Raw genomic sequence first — 19009 nt, forward strand, 5'->3', positions numbered from 1 at the left:
ATACTTGTGTCCCCCCTGCTGCTCTCTGACCCAAAGAGCTTTTGTTCTGTTTGATAACAGGGCAGAAATGGAAACATTTGATCTGGCAGTGGTATAAATATTATTTGATGTAATATTTTGGCCAGACATTTATAGGTGGACTGCAAAAGGTTGTGTCAAGGAGCGTAATGTTCTTATAAGAGCAAGATTAGATCAGTAGTGCAGAATGTTTACAGAGATTTGGGTGAGTAGACAGTTATTTTGGTTCCAGCGTTTGACATGGACAAAGTCTTTTTTTCCATTAAAACATGCTTATGATAAAACACTGTGCCAAAATACAGATATATGGATCAAAAAGAAATTATATATGAAGTATTAATTTTCAGGAGACCCAGCTGGCAACACAAAAATATGCACAGAGCATAGAAGATCTTGGCATTTGTCTTCAGATAAGTGTGTCTAGCAATGACTCTCTGGAAACATGGAACTGTAAATTTGAACTTTCTCAGGGATATTTAAACATAGCAAGTAGAATAAGCTCAGTTACACAATTTGATACTTATGTATCATATGTGTACATCATATGTGTATGTATGATACTTATATGACATATGTGCTTATGTCACATAAATATTGTGCTCAAAAATTCTTTAATAAAAAGATAGAATTCACATCTAAGCCGCAAAAATGTTTTGTGTTTGAATGGCACAATAAATTGTGTTTAGAAGGTTCTAAATTCTTCTAAATCTTTAGAATTTAGGTTCTGCACATTAATTGCATTGGGCTATCACAGTTTGTTTCTGCTCAGTTTCATCTGAGCTGAAAGACAGCAGAAATAAACTGAGCTGCTCAGTTGGTTTCATCTCCCTCTAATAAGAACTTACTGTTTAAAGTTCTCCCAAATCTGCTAGATGTATTTTTAATTTCTTGGAATACCTACAGAAGTATTCAAATGTTTCCTCTCTTTAAATCTATTGCCTTAATGGCCAGTGAAGTGTGAGTGAATGCCAGCAGAAAATTTAATTTCTGTATCATGTAGGGCTTGAACCTGTTTTAGCAGATACCTTCCTTATGCTTGTCTCATTTAAATGCCTCTGGAAATTGTGTGGATGTGTTTTAGAGAACTGATGTAGGACTTTAGCTGGAGCCCATGGCTTCATCTGGGATTGAGTGACGTGGTTTCTGCCTCATCCTGCAGTTTCCATGTGAAACAATCTGGATGGGGTGAGCAGTAAGCTGGCCTTGAACAGAAAAATCCCCTCTTGATGGCCTAGCAATCAGCAAGGGAAAATAGGACTTGGGCTCTTTAGGGGAATGCAAATTGCAATATTGTGCTGCTGTTGATGTACTTGGAAAGCTCAGTGATAAGAGCTTAAAAACAAAAACACTGACATACTTTTTATGCTGCTTTGTGCTATTCACTTCTAGGAATACTCTGATCTGCTTGCTTAGTCCCAGGCAAGTCAGTCTCACTTACTAGAACTCTGAATTTAGTTTTAATTATTTTCTTTTTTTTTCTTCCAGTTAGCAGACTTGAGGAGCGGGAGGCAGAACTCAAGAAGGAATACAATGCACTTCATTCAAGACATACAGAGGTAGGTTGTAACATCAAGTGGATTTTGGGGTGTCTGTAAAAATGCATATCTGTGGAAAACCTTGTGTTTTGAGCAATTGGGAAAATTATTGATTATTTTGGTTTGTACGCTGTGTTGTAACCAGGCTTCATTTGGTGATGTAGTTTTTCTCATTCACATCTGAGTGACTATGTCCCAATGTTTGATTACACACCTGTCATTTTTATAGTTTTGTCAGATATGGAGAAGTTTTAAAAAGGAATTTGTTTTTCCATATTTCAGTGGCAATTCTTCAAAACTCACTAATAAGCTTCAAAGAAACAGAAATGAAATTACATTTTCATACACTTTCTGTCAATTTTCTGTGTTGGTTTTATTTGTACCATGGAAGGAAAAAGCCCTTTCAAAACCTGGCCTACTGGGATTTGTAATTAAAAGAATTCCCTGCCATACTTTATTGATAGCTATTGAAAATGGGATTTGCTGATGAAGATGGAAAAAGTTAATTTGTTAACTTAAATTTGTCTTGTTTTTCTTCCATGTTTTACTAGGAAGGGATACTTCTTTCCTTCTGAGTCCACTGTTTTTACAAGTGATCTATCTTTGGTACTTACTGGAATGGCAATTGTTTTTTTTTTCAGTGACCAAATAATGAACAGAGCATTTAGAAATTTTTTTTTATTTAGCTCTAAGATGTTTACTTTGACAGATTCATGTTAAAGATCCACTGTTACTGCATTTTGTGCAATCTGAATTTGTAGCAGTTCTTCTCTCTTCTGTCTTCACTATTTGTTTCCTTCCACCTCCCACCCTCCCGTATTCTTTACTTCACTGATTAATATTTCAGAGTTGGATGTCTTTCTCTTCTAACTCCTCACCTGAGGTTCTGTATCCATGTCCTTCACAATACCCACCCTTCAGCCCTCCCTATTATCTGTCTGTGGCAGCTGGAGTTTGCTGCCTTTGCTAGAGTTCACTGCCCAGCAAAGGTGCTGGCTCAGCACCCCAGGGAATATCACCCATTTTCAATCCTAATGGACCAAGACCTTCTGAAACTGAGTCACCTTGGGGAGTTCTACCAGGGATGTGAAGCAGAGTGCTGAATCAATTCCTCTTCAGTGTGTGTATTGTGGTGAGAGCTGCGAGTTCTCCTTGGAACTCAGCCTGACAGAGACAGGGTCTGCATTGCAGTTCCAGCACCAGCCTGCCCAGCAATCAAATGTCTGCAGCTGCAGAGATAGCAGGGCTGCCCTGGCTGGGGAGAGCTCTGGGGACAGGCTTTACCCTCCATCAGCCTTCTGTTAAATCAGTGTCTGTCTCGCTGCTCTCTGGAGAGGGCAGTGGGCTGGCTGGTGGGAGTGCAGGATATCCCATTAAGCCTCCTTCCCACTAAGACTGTACTTGGGCTAGCTGGCTTGATTTTAAATGGATTAGGGTATAAGAACCTGAACATTTGAGATGGCAAATTGGAAGGTGGGGTGTAGCAGGTAGTGAAGAGGATAAAATGTTTGGTCAGAACAGAACAGATGGAACAGCCTGAACATGTTCTGACTTGTGTGCTCTGGTTCCTTGTCTTTCCTGTGCTTGCAGTGGGTTTTTCATCTTGTGCTGCTCATACTCCGCTCTAACACTCAGATGAGATGAGTGACAAAGCAGTGTGCTGGAATTCCTGAGGTGGAACTTCTGGAATCTAACTATGCAAAGTCTTGGTTCCATCTTTCTCTGATTGTACAGGTCCAGATGCAGGAAGCAATCATACAGCCAAAGGCAGTGTGCTGGAAAGCAGAATGGTTTATGGTGGTCTAATGCTAAAGTCTTCAAGTCTTTGCTCTTTGAATTAGAAAGGAGTTCTGTCAGTTACCTCTTGTATCTGTTCTGTTTAGAACAGATACAATAGAATCTGGATAGAATAGAATCTGACTTGTTTTCATTCCTGGATAAAACAGGCCTGTCTGCTCTTTGTAGCTGTGAGGGCTTTTTTGCCTTTGCTGCTGAGATGTACTGCTGCCACTGTCTCTTTCAGAGCAAACCATTCAGGGTGTTTTTGCCTGGTGAGTAGGAGGTAAAAGGATCTTTCTTTTTTCTGCAGAGCTAAAGGGTATAACTTCATAACTATGGCACTGGCTTTTAAAGACTTGGCTAAGGCTTTTATATTTATTACTTTTTTGGGAAACTGAGGCAAAGCAATCCTTGAGATCTCCTGGAGAATTGACCTGTGGCCTCTCTCTGCACAGGTTTCTGAAAGAAACCTTTTTTTTTTTTTCCTCTATTTCGGGAAGTTATTCTTTTTTTCCTTTGGGACACACTAGACTGAGGTGGTTCGATATCTTTCCCTGACACACAGAATATGGGCTTAGTTTAATGAAGCATAATTGGGCCATGGAAGTTTCTCAGTGTTCTGCACTGATACAATGTGACAGAACAGTGAGCCTGGCTCTGGCATTGGGAATGGACTTTGTCAGGTTCATTAGGATAAACATATCCCCAGCAAGTCCCTGGGGAGGGGACAGGAAGAGAAGGCTAGTGGAGTTGTCTATTTACAATTACAGCAAAGCATGGGCAGCTGTCACATTGTCTGTGAGATTAGACTTTGGATATCAATTCAAGCAAATAGTTTTTCTAAAGACTTATGTTGAGCATTAACAGCTTGATCTATAAAACATCTTTAAAACATCTTTATATACTAATGTATCTGCCAGCAATACCATCTTGTGTGTGCATAAAGAATGCATCAAGCTCTCCAGTGGGAATGGTGCTTTTGCTTAGGTGAGAAACTCACCATAAGCCCTGAAAGGAAAAAAGGTACTTACATGGAAGTATGTTTAGGACTTTGATACTGAATCAAGGAGATTCTAGAAATATCTGTTACCTCAATAAATCTAGATTATGTGGAACAGAAAAAGATCTATATACACACAGTTGGGTGCACATTCCCAAAGGGAGGAGCTGCTTGTGCCCAGCCTGATTGGATCTGCAGGATAAGCAGCAGGGTCTGTAGCACTGAGCCTGGTCTGTCAGCCAAAGAATTACTAAAACCTGTCTGGGGGAGCTAAAGCAGTGACACAAAAAGGAAGGAGGAGCAAAAGAGCAAGGAAGGTATAAAGAAGATTCTCTCAACCTGGTTAAGACAAAGGTGCAGGTAACAACATCCCCAACATGGCATATCCACATTTGTTTGTGACAAGTGCCAGGCTTGTATACACTGGGAGTGGTTGTATTTGTAAAAGTAGAAATTGAAATGAGTGCCAGGATGTTCATTGTCTTTTACTGAGTGCTGAAGTTTAAGATGTAGAAAAACCTTGTAACACTTCTGCAGTTGTAAAACTTGTCACGTGCCCTATGAGGATACCAATTTGAGTGTTTTTATGAGGTGGAAAGACATTACATTCAAAGGGAATTGATTACATGTTCACCCTGTAATGTGTTCAAAAGTGTGTTGTAGTTGGTTTGTACATGTACCTTAAAATCATTAACACCTGAACTGTGAAATGCTGTTAACTAAGGTAATTCTTCCAAGTTCTGAGTTCATCTTTAATCTCCTGAGCTAATCAAAATTGAGTAAAGTGTTTAATTACAGCAATGCTGAAGTGTTCTGTCTTTGTGATATGTATGCCCAGGAACAACTGGTTGTATTCAAAATACTTGTGGATTTCATGGGCAGCAGAGTGAGTTGTCCATAGTGAAAGGTTATGGATGACTAAATATTTACTGCAGCTTGTATTGAAGACAGGTAGACATAGTCAATTATTTATCATTTGTGCTCCAGCATAACTTCAGGAAAAATTGTGATGAGCAGAGAGCAATTCAATCCATTTAAGTCTATTTTTAAATTGTCATTAATATTAAAACCTTTTTATTTCAACAGTGGAATAATCTCAAAACAGCAGAACTTCTAGTCAGATTTTGAGCCCTCAGAATTCTAGTGTTTTAATTCATTACAGGTTTTTGGGTCAGAATGTCACATCATGGATATGCCAAAGCTTGAGGGTCATTTAGATTGAAAAGATTTTTTGAATGTCATCTGGTTCAAATCTCAGTGGTTTTGGAGTGAGTCTTCAAAGTTTTATTGCAGATGAGCAGTTTGAGTGGGCTTACTTCTCAAGAAGCTGAGGTATTTACTTACCTTTACCTTCAAATTAAGTTTGTGGAAGTTGGAAATCCACACACCATTTCTTATGACTCTATAGCACCAGCTGTGGAGCTGCTCATTCCATGGGAAGGGAGGGTGAGGAAATCTTTTCCTTGGGGACACTATAACAGTATTATCAACTTTTGGGACCCTGACTTGAGGCATTCAGTGGGCTTTACATGGTGGTACCACTGTTCTGATTTTTTGGACACCACAGGCACATATAGCCTGGATCTGTGGAAAAATTGCTGTTGTGCTGTACATGCACATAGAAACTTATGAGTCTGTGAATCTTCAGTTGCCATGCAGCACTGCACATTTTGTTTTTCATTTTATTTTTTTGGTTCCTATAGCTCATATGTACTGTGCTGAAGTATGTGATCTATAGATTTGCTTATTTTATTATCAGCTTCATTTTCAGCTGCAGAACAGTATAAACTGAATAGTCCTTTAAATTGACTTGCCCTCCAGCCTCTGTGGGTAATGAATGTGATGAGACATTTCAGTAAACAAAAGAACAGACTTAGAGGAGGGAAAGAGAGTAGGTTAAAATCATGTCCTTTGCAAAACTTGAAAGTTGTGTGGGTTTTACTGACCCTATTATTTTTTTTTATGTGTTAGCAGCTCCCTGGAGAGGTACTAGACACTCATCTTCTGTTCACTGGTTGAAAACACAGCAGTTGTTCTATTTAAAATTTAACTTTGGTTGGGAAACCAATCGGTGTGCTGAAAATGGGAGTGTTTGTAGGTCAGTAACATCTTCCTCCCATGATGAGGGAATACATGAACAGGATACAGAATGGTGTAATGTGCATTTCAAAGTTATACACTCTTGGGGGTCCCCATCCCCTCCCCGTCTCCCCAGAATTCCTAAACTATCTGCATTATAATAAATTTGTGTAAAACTATGCAAAGGAACAAGTGGAACACCTAGTTCTGGCTGCTTGGTTAAAATGGAAAAAAACAAATGTGGATGGTTGAAGGTGGAGCTTTCAGGCCTTTTGTGCCTTTTGTTTGTCTCTGTGTGTGAGCAAGCATTAAAAACCAGAAAACAAATGGGATGGTCTGATGAAACACTGCATTTTTTTGGAGGATAAATGTTGTAAGCTTTTGACAGCAGTCTAAGTATATTATATAATGTTTCTCTGAAAATAGCATGATATTTTGTTCTGGTCCGAATTATATTTATTAGTTCAGGTGAATGCTGGGAAAACCAACATCTGTATATAACCAGCACTTAACATAAGTTACTGATTTGTAGAATATCCATCAGTCAGGATGTCTTAAGGCAGTTTATTTAATCAGAAAAATCTGAAACTAAGAATATTTATTCCTGCATAGCTAATGCTGGCAAATGGCGTTTGAGAAGCTGGAACTAGCTGAGGTTGGTGGGATCTGAAGATCAAACCTGTCTTGAGAGTAACACATAAATGTAGGTTTCCAGGTCCTGCTGAGTTCAGTACTCATGTGTACAAATGCCTGGAATATCACTATTCTGAAGTGTTTGTATACCCTTTGTAGAATAGCAGAAGAAATTACAGTTTTAAAGAATAGTTTGTTGTTTTTTTTCCCCCTAGAGGCAGCTGTTAAGATGTGACCTGAATGTGAACATGAACGTTGAAAGTGCCAAAAATACGAAATTGTACATAGGCTTCTCAGGCGTTCTCAAATTTAAGTTCAGATATGTGTGTCCAAATGAAGCCCCTGGAATGATGCAGTGATACCTGGTCCTTCTCCCCATGCATGTTAAATGCTGAAAGCAGCATCCTTTGGCCATGGAAGTTGGGGCTCAATAAACAAGTAATGGCTGTGGGAATACCATGTTGGCCTGTGCTTGTCTCTTGTGAGAAAGAGCAAGCAGAACTCATTTTGAGTGCTAAAAATTCACAGCCACTCTGTCCTTTTAATGAGATGTCAGCCTAGATAATTTCAAACCAAACTTCCCTTGTAGAAAATACAGAAAGCTTAAGTTTTTTGTGTTTTAGAAGAAAAAAGGAGAAGTGGGGACTTCATATTTCTGCCTACAGAAATAATCTGATTATTAGCCTATGGATTCAGAGTCTTTAATATTTGAGGAGCATATTGTCTGACCTTCACTGTACTCTGCAATTAGGCCTATAGTGCCTATTATGTATCATGTAAAAAATGCTTATATCTGCTGGACATAGAGATCTCAGACTCCAAAATGGATTTGAACATGGTAATTCTTTTCCAAACTCGTGTTTGAAATATTGCATGCACTTTCTTTACCCTTAGGATGTTTCCTGTGCATGAATGTACAAGGAAGTTCTCCAATATTTTTAATTTATTATGGGCTTCGCTTCTGGTTTGTGGTTTTACACTTTGTATAATTTTTCTTCTTTCTTTATTTTCTTAATGCCTCTAAATGCTTTTACTATTTAGCATTACAGGGTGGAGAGTATATTGGTCAAGAACTATGCAGTTGTAGTACAAGTAAATGTTACTAAATATTTCTTGCTGTTTCTGTCCTTTTAAACAGATGATACACAATTATATGGAGCACTTGGAAAGAACCAAACTTCATCAGCTAACAGGGGGTGATCAGCTAGAATCCACAACACATAGTAGAATTAGGTAAGCTATTTATTTCTCTCACCCTGAAATGAGAAAAAAATTCAGTTCATTTGTATTTGCAAGATTGTGCTCTTTAATCCTATAACAACAGTTGGGCTGAATCAGAAAGATTTGTTGTACGATTGGAACGTGGTAAGAGGACAGCACAGAAATCCGTAGAAAGCGGCTTTTGCTGCTGTGTGGCTGAGCGTTGAGATAGACCTCATAGATTAATTAGGCTTAAACAATTTGAGCTTTTTGGAGTGTTTGTGTTGGGGCAGGCAGGGAAAATATCAGTGACTGTCCCAGCATGGCCACGGTCTGGCTGCGTCTTTGTGTGCGTGTGTGGTACCTGCTTGTCCTCAGGGCTTGCAGGGAATAGATTATGCAGATTTGGGACCTTTGGAATCTGGGATCCCTTGGTGGAAGGAGGGAGAAGCACGCTGGGGCTGGCTGTGCTTCTGCGCTGCTGCATCGATGCTGCGAGGAGCGGCGAGGGGGAGGAGGGCGGTGATGTCATTGCTTTGGAGCTGCTGCAGAAGAGTGGAACGCTGCTGCTGCTGCTGCTGATGGCATTGTTTTTGTGGTGGCGGCTGAATGACAGACTTTGCCTGCAAAGATCCCCCCTTGGCCCCTGCGTAGCCTCCTTGGAGCCGGCATTCCACCATGCCAGCGCAGCGCCATGAATCCGGGCTGCATGCTGCTGTTTGTGTTTGGCTTCGTTGGCGGGGCGGTGGTCATTAACTCAGCCATCCTGGTGTCGCTCTCTGTTCTGCTGCTCGTGCACTTTTCCATTTCCACTGGGGTGCCAGCTCTGACGCAGAACCTCCCAAGGATCCTCAGGTACTCTGACCCACTGAACCCCATCTTCGTCTGCTCTCGATGCTCCCCTGCTTTGTTATCCTGCGTTTTCAAACAGGGACAAATTAGAGAAGTAAATGATGTATAAATGTCAGGTTTTGTTGTAGATGTGTCTATGTATGGAGATACAATCTATTTTTTTCATTGCCTTTTAAGGTCAGTTTATGTATCTCTTTCCTGTGCAAAGCTTTAACATCAGTTTATTATAACCTGCTGCAAAAGCTGCAATGTTAATGTCAGGGATAAAGCTCACGTTCCGTGTATTGTCAGGTACTTGGCTGATCTTGTGTTGCATAAATGTATGCAGGCTGAGGCTTTGTACTATTAAACTGCACCTGTTTTTATCAAAAGGCTTATGTAAGATCAGTTAATTGATGTTAAAACCACAGTAATTAGTTGATCACGTTATTTTAAAGAAATCTGATTATTGGTTGGTGGGGAAAAAAATCTTCCATTATTTAAGCATTTGAGCTCTTAAAGCCTATTCACTATTGTTCAGCCAAATGTTGCCCTCTCCTCTGTTTCAGTACTTGTATGGCAAGTTGCCAGCTGTCTGTCCCCCCACCTCAGGTTATGTTCTGTTTGTCCTGTGTGCCTGGAGCAGTAGCAGGCAGAAATGCTTTAGAATATTGTGGCCAAAAGTAGTCTTGGCACATTTTAATACCATAATTACAAATGGAAAAGTTTTAAAATGCAGCTTTCTGGCCTGAAAACTTGACATGTTTTACCTGTGGTTATAGACGTAATAGTAAATTTTATTTTAAATGGGAAAAATGCTGGAAATTAGTGTTCTCTGAACAGCTATGTGACTTTTTCCTTCTTAATACTCGGTGCATGTAGATTCCATATGGTAGTATGTTTTTAACTTGGGTCTGCGAGCTTGGAAGTGTTGTTCCAAAGGTTAAAAGCAATCAGTAGATGGAAAAAAATAGCAGTTTATACCAGAAGCTGATAAAAACCTTGAATGAGTATTTCAGTATGAAGAAATAAAATAAATTTCAAGTAAAACTCTGTAGATTGACCTAGTTAGTAAAGCTATGTTTGTTTAAAAGAGGGAGAAACCCAAACCCAGAAAAAATATGTCCCAACTCTAAAACCAAACAAAACCAAAACAGAACTTCATATTCAATAACTTACAAGTTACTTTTAAGTTTTAAACAAGTCAGATGGTTTGAGAAATAGATTTTTTTTTTTTTTTTGTAATGTGCTTTTGCTCCCCCGGAGCAAATGCATTTGAGGGGCTTGGGGAAGCTGTGTTTTTTCCTGCCCTTCTAATTTTCTTTAGGAATTACATGAATTAGAATTTACTTTCTTAATCTTTATTAATTTTAAAAAAGAGATACAAATATAAGATGAAGGAATGTAACTGTAGAAGATTTTTTTCCTGTTTTTAAACACTAGTCAGATTTTAGAACTGAGCATCTAAAAGTTCCTAAAGGTTCCTGCAAATGCTTCAGTGCATCACTTCAGAATATTAGTTTAGGCTTTTAAAATATGCGTTTCCATTCTGCTCATTGTGGCATTTTCAGCTATTTTTTGGGCACTGGGGAGGGAGAAGAGGCTTTTTGCTTTCTGTTGAACAAGCAGTGAAATAAGTTGAAATTGCTTCAGTCTAACTGGATAATTTCTTTTATTGCAGACACTCATATAATAAGTTTCATTTCCAAAATTAGCCTCTTTTGCAAACTTCATTTACTATGCAGCCTTTCAATGCACCTGACCTCTGTTCTAACACATGAAAGCATGCTTATTATAATTTTTTTTCAAACTAATCTTGAAAAAAAAAGTGATGCCAGGTGTGAACTGTTTAAACTGCACCTATTTAATATTCTTTCTTTTGAGGATTGCAGAGCTGATCAGCTTTGTGGCGTGTCTTGCAATACAGGAACGTGCTGGACCCTCACAATGCAGCTCTATCAACCACTGAAAGGCAGTTTTTTTTCTTCCTCCTTTTTGTTCCTGCACTTCTTATCCACTGAAATAGTCTCAGCCCCTCTTTTGACATAATCTCAGCTTCTGTGGCCTGTCTTTTGTTCCCCACATGCCTGAGAGTTGTGGGAAATCGAAAGCAAAGCAGGACCTGTTACAATAGTGGGAATCCTTGGAATCCACTGTGAGGTTTCTCATTGCAGCAGTTGTAGATGCTGGAACATTATCTGATGTTTTGAATTTTGTAACCCAGACTGATTTTGCTTTACTCACTTTGTTGTGCTAAACTACTTCACAATTAATTACTTAATTTGGAATAATATTTCTGAAAGGCCATGATTGCTCCAATGTGAGAATTAGGTGCAAAGGTTTTTGTGACAGGGAGCATCTTTGTACACTTGGACTGGAAAAGTTCATGCCAGTTCAAATTGTTTGTTGTTTGAACATTGTGATTTTGACAATGTAAAATTTACCAAAGGGAATTTACTGATTAATTGGTAAATAAAATCCCTTCTTCACTAACATTTCTTCAAAGTAAATAAACAAAATCAAAAATATGTCCAAAACCACTTAGCTTTTGCTTTTCAGCACTGCTTGCCATATATTCGCATGTATTTTATATGCAGATACTAATTCTGCCTGGGTTATGTTTAATTTGTGAAGGACGTTGTGAAAGAAAGCACGTGTGGTTGTGTCTTGGCTTTTTATAATGCTAAAATGTGAAAACTCTGCTGTCACTTGTACGTACTTTTATCTTCTCCATCTACTATACTTAAAGCTGTGCTAGTTGATTATAGTGATTTTTTTCTGCATTACATTGTTCTGCCTGAACAAACACTTTGCTTATCTCAGTTCTAGGCCTGGCTGGTATTTTTCCTTTTCAGGGCTGGCCACAGCATCCTATGAATGGCATTGCACACAATGGTTTTGTCTCTTGCTAGCAGGAAGAACGAATCCTTTTGTTCACTGAGCACACTACTGACTAGGGATTTTTTGTTTCTTTTGAGGGTTACTACGTAAACCTTTAAAATTTCCAAATGCTATTTGTTATAGGGAAGTAGAAAGAGTGAAGAAGTGAAAACTTGGGATGAAATAATTTGCTTTCTGGCACAAGCCTTTGTGCAGTTTTAGGGTGAAGTAGAGTGTTGAACTGATCTTGGGTAAAACTACACAATTTTTAGCTGAGCCAGTTGTAACATTGGTAATTCCCTGACCCAGTTCTTTTCTCTTACAGAAATCCATTTCTGTGATCTTCAGGAATAAAATACCAAATGATTTGAGAAGATTTGCTTGAGGCTTACTGTTTACAATTTTGCAAATGCTTCAGTTGATGGTTTAGCTGTTTGCTTTTGTGGAAATTATGTGGTTATATCTTGGAGGAAAAGGTGAAAAATGGTATTTTTAATAGTGGCTGCTGAAAACTATTTTCAATCTGAAGTAAGGAAACACTTTTGTCTTATACTTCTATTGAACAGGTGTTTCATTTCTATAAAACTTTTGTTTGCTACAGATTAGCTGTAGTGTAAATCAATAACTGCTATTTAAAGCCATGGAATTGACTTGGCAATTGTGAAATGAAGAATTATTGGGTGTTGTGGCACAGTCTGGGTGTGCTGCACTGCGCATTTAATGGAGCAGTGTCTGGATATTTGAACCTGGAATTTCACCACTTCCCTGCTGATTTCAGAGGCCTGCAGGAAAATAAACTGTGGGACATTTGAGGTGGCTGATGAACCCTGCATGTCTTTACAACAGGAAGGAGCGTCCAGTATCCCTGGGCATCTTCCCATTACCTGCAGGAGATGCTCTCCTCACGCCTGAGGCTCAGAGGGAGGTGGCAGAAACACCTGCAGCAGAGCACTGGAAATTCCATGAGCTGAGCCAGCCACGGTCCCACACCAGCCTCAAGGTGAGTGCAGCCCTGCTGCCTTGTGTGGCAGGAAAAACTCCCATAACAGATGGTAGATCTTTGGGAGGATGGAAAAAAACAAAAAGCCACCAAATTGAAAGGGGGATGTAGACCCCTAAAACATCTCTATATAAGCCAAATGCATTGCTTACTCCAGTGAACTTTGAGGGAGCTTTTCTTTGTACAAGAAACAAAGTTTTGGAGGTATTTTCCATAGGCGTGATAATACAGATTAGTTCTTCTCTTATTCTCAGTAGTGGGTCTTTTCATTCTGACTAGGGACCATTTCCAAAGGTTCCAACTCATTTTTCTACACTAAATATGTTACTAGGTAGTGGGACCAGTCTAATTAGCTTTATTAATGCTGCTTTAGAAGGAAAGCTTTGGTTACTACATGGGCAGTGCTCTTCATGCAGCCTCTGCCTACTACCAGATGTATGGTGCAGGTAGACCACAGAGCTGAGAATGACCTAACTTTCCTAAATTAGTCTGTGAGCATGATTTCCCTTACTTGTAGCTTGGCTATAATTCCTGCAATTGTTCTACATTCCAACTGTGAGAGGGTGGAATAAAACAATCTGCAGGAATGGAAGAATGGGGGAGTGGTGTTGGAGTGTGATGAGTCTGGCAGTCTAGGGTGCACTCACAGCACAGCAGGAGGAGGATCTGCAGGGTGAAGAACTCCAGAATGTGTAAATCCTCCCAGTATATATTTCTTTGAGTTTTTTTTGGGATGTACTGTTATTTTTGGAAAAGCATATAGCTGAGAGGAGTTTCCTCTTAAGTGAACTTAATACCTGTCTAGCACTTGATGAAAAAAGTCAATTTTGCTAAGTCAGCACAGCACTGAATTTCAAATGTTTAGTCTTTGAGATATTCTGATTAATTCAGTGTCATTTAATTAAATTGCTTTTGCTTTTCTTTAGTTCTAGAACAGATATTTGTAATAGTTTAATTTGTGTGGTTTCCAAGCGTAAGCTAAGAAAATACCATAGATAATAAAGTCAGAAATATAAAATATATGGGGTGATTTGAAATTCCCTTAGGGAAAGGACCATTCTAGTCCCTGTTTTTTCTTGTGCTATCGAGCTATTTTCCTTGAGCTTTGTGTGTGAAATTCAGTGATCGGTTTGTGCTGCATCAGTTAGTGGATGGTCTTGGAATACAAAGATGTAGAAATGTTTAAACAGAGCCAGCAGCTCTGCTGAGGTTTTATTCCTCATTTGTGTGAGCTCTGGTTGCCCTTGGTAAGGGGCACCACTTCCTCCCTTCTGTATCTGCTCACTCAAGTATGACCCATTAGCCAGTGCCTCAGCTTCACCCATTCAGAAGGCAATTGGGTAAATTGTAGAGTGTTTTTTTTTTCTTTTCTTTCTTTCCTTTAGAGGTGTCTGTATTTCTGAATACATTTGACAGAAAACCAAATATTAATAATTGGTTATTCTGAAATTTACTATAAAACAATGAGAACTGTCAATAATTGATAGGAAGTCAGTGCTGTATTTTTGTTTCTAGGGCTTGCAAATTCAATGTGGAGGTGTTACTATAGGATGCAAGCTTTACATTTATGCTGATATACATAAATGTGTGCTTTCCTCCCTGTCCCCACACAAATAAAATTTTTGCCTTAGTAAGTTCCAAAAGGAGAAATCTGTAAGTTACAATTCATAGTAATCTTATTTGCTAAGTACAAGTGAGACAGTGTACATCTAAATGCAGGGTTTTTTTAAAATTCAGTTTTATTCCTTCCTCAAAAAGGCATGCAGTGAATTTGTGCTTTGCAAAATCTAAACCTGTTTTGTTCTTGACAAGTTCAGTCACATTCTCTTTAAGAAATGTCACAGACTTGTCCAGGAGCCTTGCTTTCACCTCTGATTCCCAAACAAACTCTACAAGAACTTTTTATCAAGGGTTACCATCCTGCCTCCATTTTGCACACAGCAGCCTCAAGTTTCATCTTTATTTTCCCCAACAAGATTCCTCTAATGGTGTGTGTTAGAAACTATTGGCCTAAACAGGCAGACTTGTTTTCCTCTGCAGTGAGCTGTTGTTCACTGTCATGTGCTGCTTAAGTCATAGATCAGACATCTGATGTGGGTCTGGGCATGAATGGGCAGTAAAATGTGAATGAAGGAGATGAGAGAAGAGCCAAAAAAGGCTGTTGGTATATTCAGGTGGTGGCTCTGGTTGTGTCACACTCAGTCCACTCTGCCCTCCCACACAGTGCTTGATGCAGCTCTGTCTGAGTGGTGGTCCCAATCTGGAGTCCAGCAGCTGGATTAAATCCTAATTAATGTCATACTTATGGGTCTTGACACTGTCACTGTGAATTGTTGCCAGGAATCAGCTTCTGAGGAGGAGCTGTTTCCTGATGTTCCTGAAATCTAACTGGACAAGGATTTGTGGCAGTTCCAGTCCCGTTCCCAGTGTCAGCAGCGCTCACAGTTCAGACTGGAAAGCGCATGAAACTTGAGTGAAGTGCTTGCAAATATGGAAATGTTCAAGGCCAACTTTGACAGGGCTTGGAGCAACCTGGTCTAGTGGAAAGTGTCCCTGTCCACAGCAGGGTGTTGGAACAAAATTATCTTTAAGGTCCCTCCCAACCCAAACCATTCTGTAATTATGATTCAATAAATTACTACAGTTTTATATCAGTTAAATCCAAGTTTGCATCAGTTCTTCAGTGGCTGCTTTTTAAGGTACCATATTCTGAACCGTTAATTTTGTAACAGCTTTGGGAAGATTAGGCAGTTCATTGTGCAGCTAGATGGACTCTTAGAATGAGAATGCTACTTGTTTTCTGGAAGCCTTCACAGAAAAGTAGTGACTAGAATTATCAACTGAGATCCAATATTACTGTTAAAAATAAAGTCATTTTTATGTAGCTATAATTGACTTAATAAGAGTGAAACAACCATAGGCTAAAGATGACTGTACTGGCTTAAAATATAATTTTTATTAATTTGTCTTTGCATTTGCATAATTTTCAGTAAAATATAGTGATTTTATTGTCTGTTCCTTAGCTTACATGCCCCAACTCTTCTAATAACACTTTGTGTTCATTTTTTACTGGTAATGGTGCAATTCTAGGATGAGCTCTCTGATGTTAGCCAAGCAGGCTCCAAATGTACTACGCCAGCATCCACAGCTGCTTCAGATGTTCCTGTGCTGCCTGCTGAAACCCCTCAAAAGGAAAATGTTGAAGGGCATGCAAAGGACACTGAGATGTTGAATGAGAAACTGGATGTAAGCAAGAATATTGAAGTACAGGTAGCTCAAGAGACAAGAAATGTATGCACCGGTGAGCTGCTTTAACTTCTTCATGTAGGGTTACTATGGACCTCATATTTGATCACTTATTAATTATCTTTTATTGTGCCACAAATGAGAATGGGGCTTTTAATCAGTATTTTAAGGAGTACAGAATATTAGTCAGAGATAAATCTGTTGTTTATTGGTGACTTTAGTCTTTTGTGCTTCAGAATCAGAATTATTTATGACTTTTCTTTGGCAATAGGGTTGTGAAGTGTTGGACATCTTGGTTTCAATTGCAGAAGTAGTAGGAAATAAGTGCTGCTGGATGTCTTGTGTTAAATTCAGGAGAGACCTAGAAATTCCAGTGTCTGCACTAGAGTATCAAAACTGCAGGTTTTTTTAATTTAGTTACTTTGATAAGTCTTTGAACAGAAGTAGCTTAAGTTGGTGATTGATTAAGAACTACTACATGTAGTTAATATGCCATGATGATTTTATTTATGGGCATGTACCACTTGCTTTGCCCCAGGGGGAAATGAAAATGAAGAAAAATCTGAAGTTCAGGCAATTATTGAGTCAACTCCAGAGTTGGATATGGATAAAGATCTCAGTGGATATAAGGGTTCCAGGTAGGTTGTGTGTTGTGATTTGAGGAAGAAGACAAATTTTAGAAGGTTATTTAAATTAAATGCATGTGTATGGGAATTGAATGCTGTGTATGGGAATTTTCCTTTTCTTGTCTTTGTTTAATTCTTGTGATGAGAAGGATAAAATTACCCTGTATGGTGAATCTTAAGGGTGTAAGAAGAGTTTTGTGTGAAAGGAGCCCCTTCTCTGACCAGAGGAATATTTTGACCTCCTAGTATTCAGTTATCTTGCATTCTTGTTATATTAAATGACTTCCAGTTTAGCTGAGCTGTCTATTCTTTAGGCTTTTGGGCTAAGTCCTGACACAACTGAATTTCTATAGGCGAAAGCTTGATATGCTTTAATTTATTACAATCCTGTCCAGCTCAGTATCAGCAACTGCTTTAAGTTTGGGATCTTGATGTCAAGGCAGTATTTGAAAATAGAATCTAGAACTTGTAAGCCAACTGTAAACTTGTCGAGTTTGTTGGAGGGAACAAATGAACTCTAGACAAAAAATACAGAGAAAGCTTTTCTTCTTTGTGGGAGTGTTATCTCCCTGCTTTTTCATGTCTTGTTTAATTCTCTGCCCAGCACTCCCACCAAAGGCATCAAGAATAAAGCATTTGACCGTAACACAGAGTCACTCTTTGAAGAGCTGTCATCTGCTGGTTCTGGCCTAATTGGAGATGTGGATGAAGGTGCAGATTTACTGGGTAAGAAAGATGCTGTATACAGAAATTTTCCTTTCTTTGGAAGTGCTTAATTAGTCTTGCTGGATTTGTTGTTAGGCTTCATTTGCATTAAAATTGTTTGAGTAGCATCCTAAGGTAGTCATTGGAATGCAAAACCCGAAGTTTGTTCTTTCTCTCTGTATAATGATCTTAATCTTTTGGGGCACTTTGTACATTATTCTCCATTTCTTCCTGTATGTTCTCTTACATAACGATTTTTTTCTCAAGGAAGGATTTTTGTCTTGAACTAGTTTTAGGTATTTTTATTCAGGTCGTGCCTGATCTGTAGTGGCCTGTCTTTATTACCTCCTTAGGGATTTTAACTTGAAAGAGAATTGCAGCAAATGAAATGGTGGTAATTTGAGAATCAAACTGTTAATTGATAGGGGAGGGGAAGCCCACATTTCTCCTTCCCCTAAGCAGCTTGCTATTACTTCTGTGCTGACTGAAATAAACTTGAGTTTTGAGTTGACCGAAATCAAAAAGGTCATCAGAAGAATAATCTTTCTGTAAGCAATATAGCAAGATATTTTTAACTATGTAATTGTTCAGGCCTCATTTTGAAATAATGAAAGCTGGTACTGTGGAATGTATAAAATGCAGACACTATCTCAGGTGCTTTCAAAATGAGTTGTGTGCAGAAAATCAGCATTTTGTTTGCTTCTGTCCTCTGACCCTGCAAAAATACAGATTGTTAGGGTTGTTAAAACTCCTGTGTGCAATATGGATTTCTGGTTGTTCAGCGTTCCTCCAGAAACTTTTTTTATATCAAACAAGTGACATTTCTGCAGGTATTACTAGGAGTAATGACCTGTTTCCAGTCTGAGAAAGTTTTTCTTTGTTGTCACTCTGAGCAGTGAGTTTCTCCACATCCTTACTGCAACACACTCCATCTAAAACTCTTGGCTGTCATTCCATTCTCACAGGGACAACTAATCACACATTCTGCATGCAAAAATTCAGATACTGGAGAAGTATTAACATGGAGCAACATCCATCCCTTAGCTGTGATAAACCGATTAAAGAAATCAAACTGTTGTCAGGATGTCCTGATTCTAATGCTTTGTTTTTCATGGGCAAGAAATAATACACTTTTTAGTATAACTTATTTAAGGCTTGTCAGTGAGTTTATTACCATTTTTTGTAAATCTGTTGCTGGAAACACCAGTGTGTGCACACTAAGCCTAGGGTTAAATCTGCATTTGTTATGCAGGATGTGTTGGTCTGAAAAATTTATTTTAGAATCATCATTTTGCTTTGAGAACAACTATAGTCCAAAACCTGAAAAGCCACATCTGCATCCAGGATAGTCTGTGTGTTTGAAGCATTTGGACCTGTTCTAAGTGAGCATTAAACTTCAGTATGGAGTTGTTTCAAATAGTTAATTGGGATTCTCTAATCTGTTTTCTCTTGGGCTGCATACCCAGGGGAATATTCT

The 19009-nt window shown here is 38.8% G+C and overlaps 1 protein-coding gene across 10 annotated transcripts in view; it reads left to right on the forward strand.

Moving 5' to 3' along the window:
- The window catches only part of SPAG9 (sperm associated antigen 9), a 56154-nt gene that overhangs the window by 15862 nt on the left and 21283 nt on the right, over positions 1-19009 (forward strand). For 6 of the 10 annotated variants that reach the window (XM_021555104.4, XM_077787367.2, XM_085556791.1 and 3 more), the window contains 6 exons: positions 1504-1574; positions 8183-8277; positions 12802-12955; positions 16046-16256; positions 16740-16839; positions 17432-17553. In XM_021555104.4, coding sequence (XP_021410779.1) covers positions 1504-1574; positions 8183-8277; positions 12802-12955; positions 16046-16256; positions 16740-16839; positions 17432-17553 — 753 coding nt within the window. Of the gene's footprint in view, positions 1-1503; positions 1575-8182; positions 8278-8667; positions 9100-12801; positions 12956-16045; positions 16257-16739; positions 16840-17431; positions 17554-19009 lie in introns of those variants that run through there. The other 4 variants (XM_021555160.4, XM_021555188.4, XM_077787368.2 and 1 more) reach the window with 2 other exon arrangements.

This window comes from Lonchura striata, chromosome 18 (assembly GCF_050655825.1).
Source record: "Lonchura striata isolate lonStrDom1 chromosome 18, ASM5065582v1, whole genome shotgun sequence".
Lineage (NCBI taxonomy): Eukaryota > Metazoa > Chordata > Aves > Passeriformes > Estrildidae > Lonchura > Lonchura striata.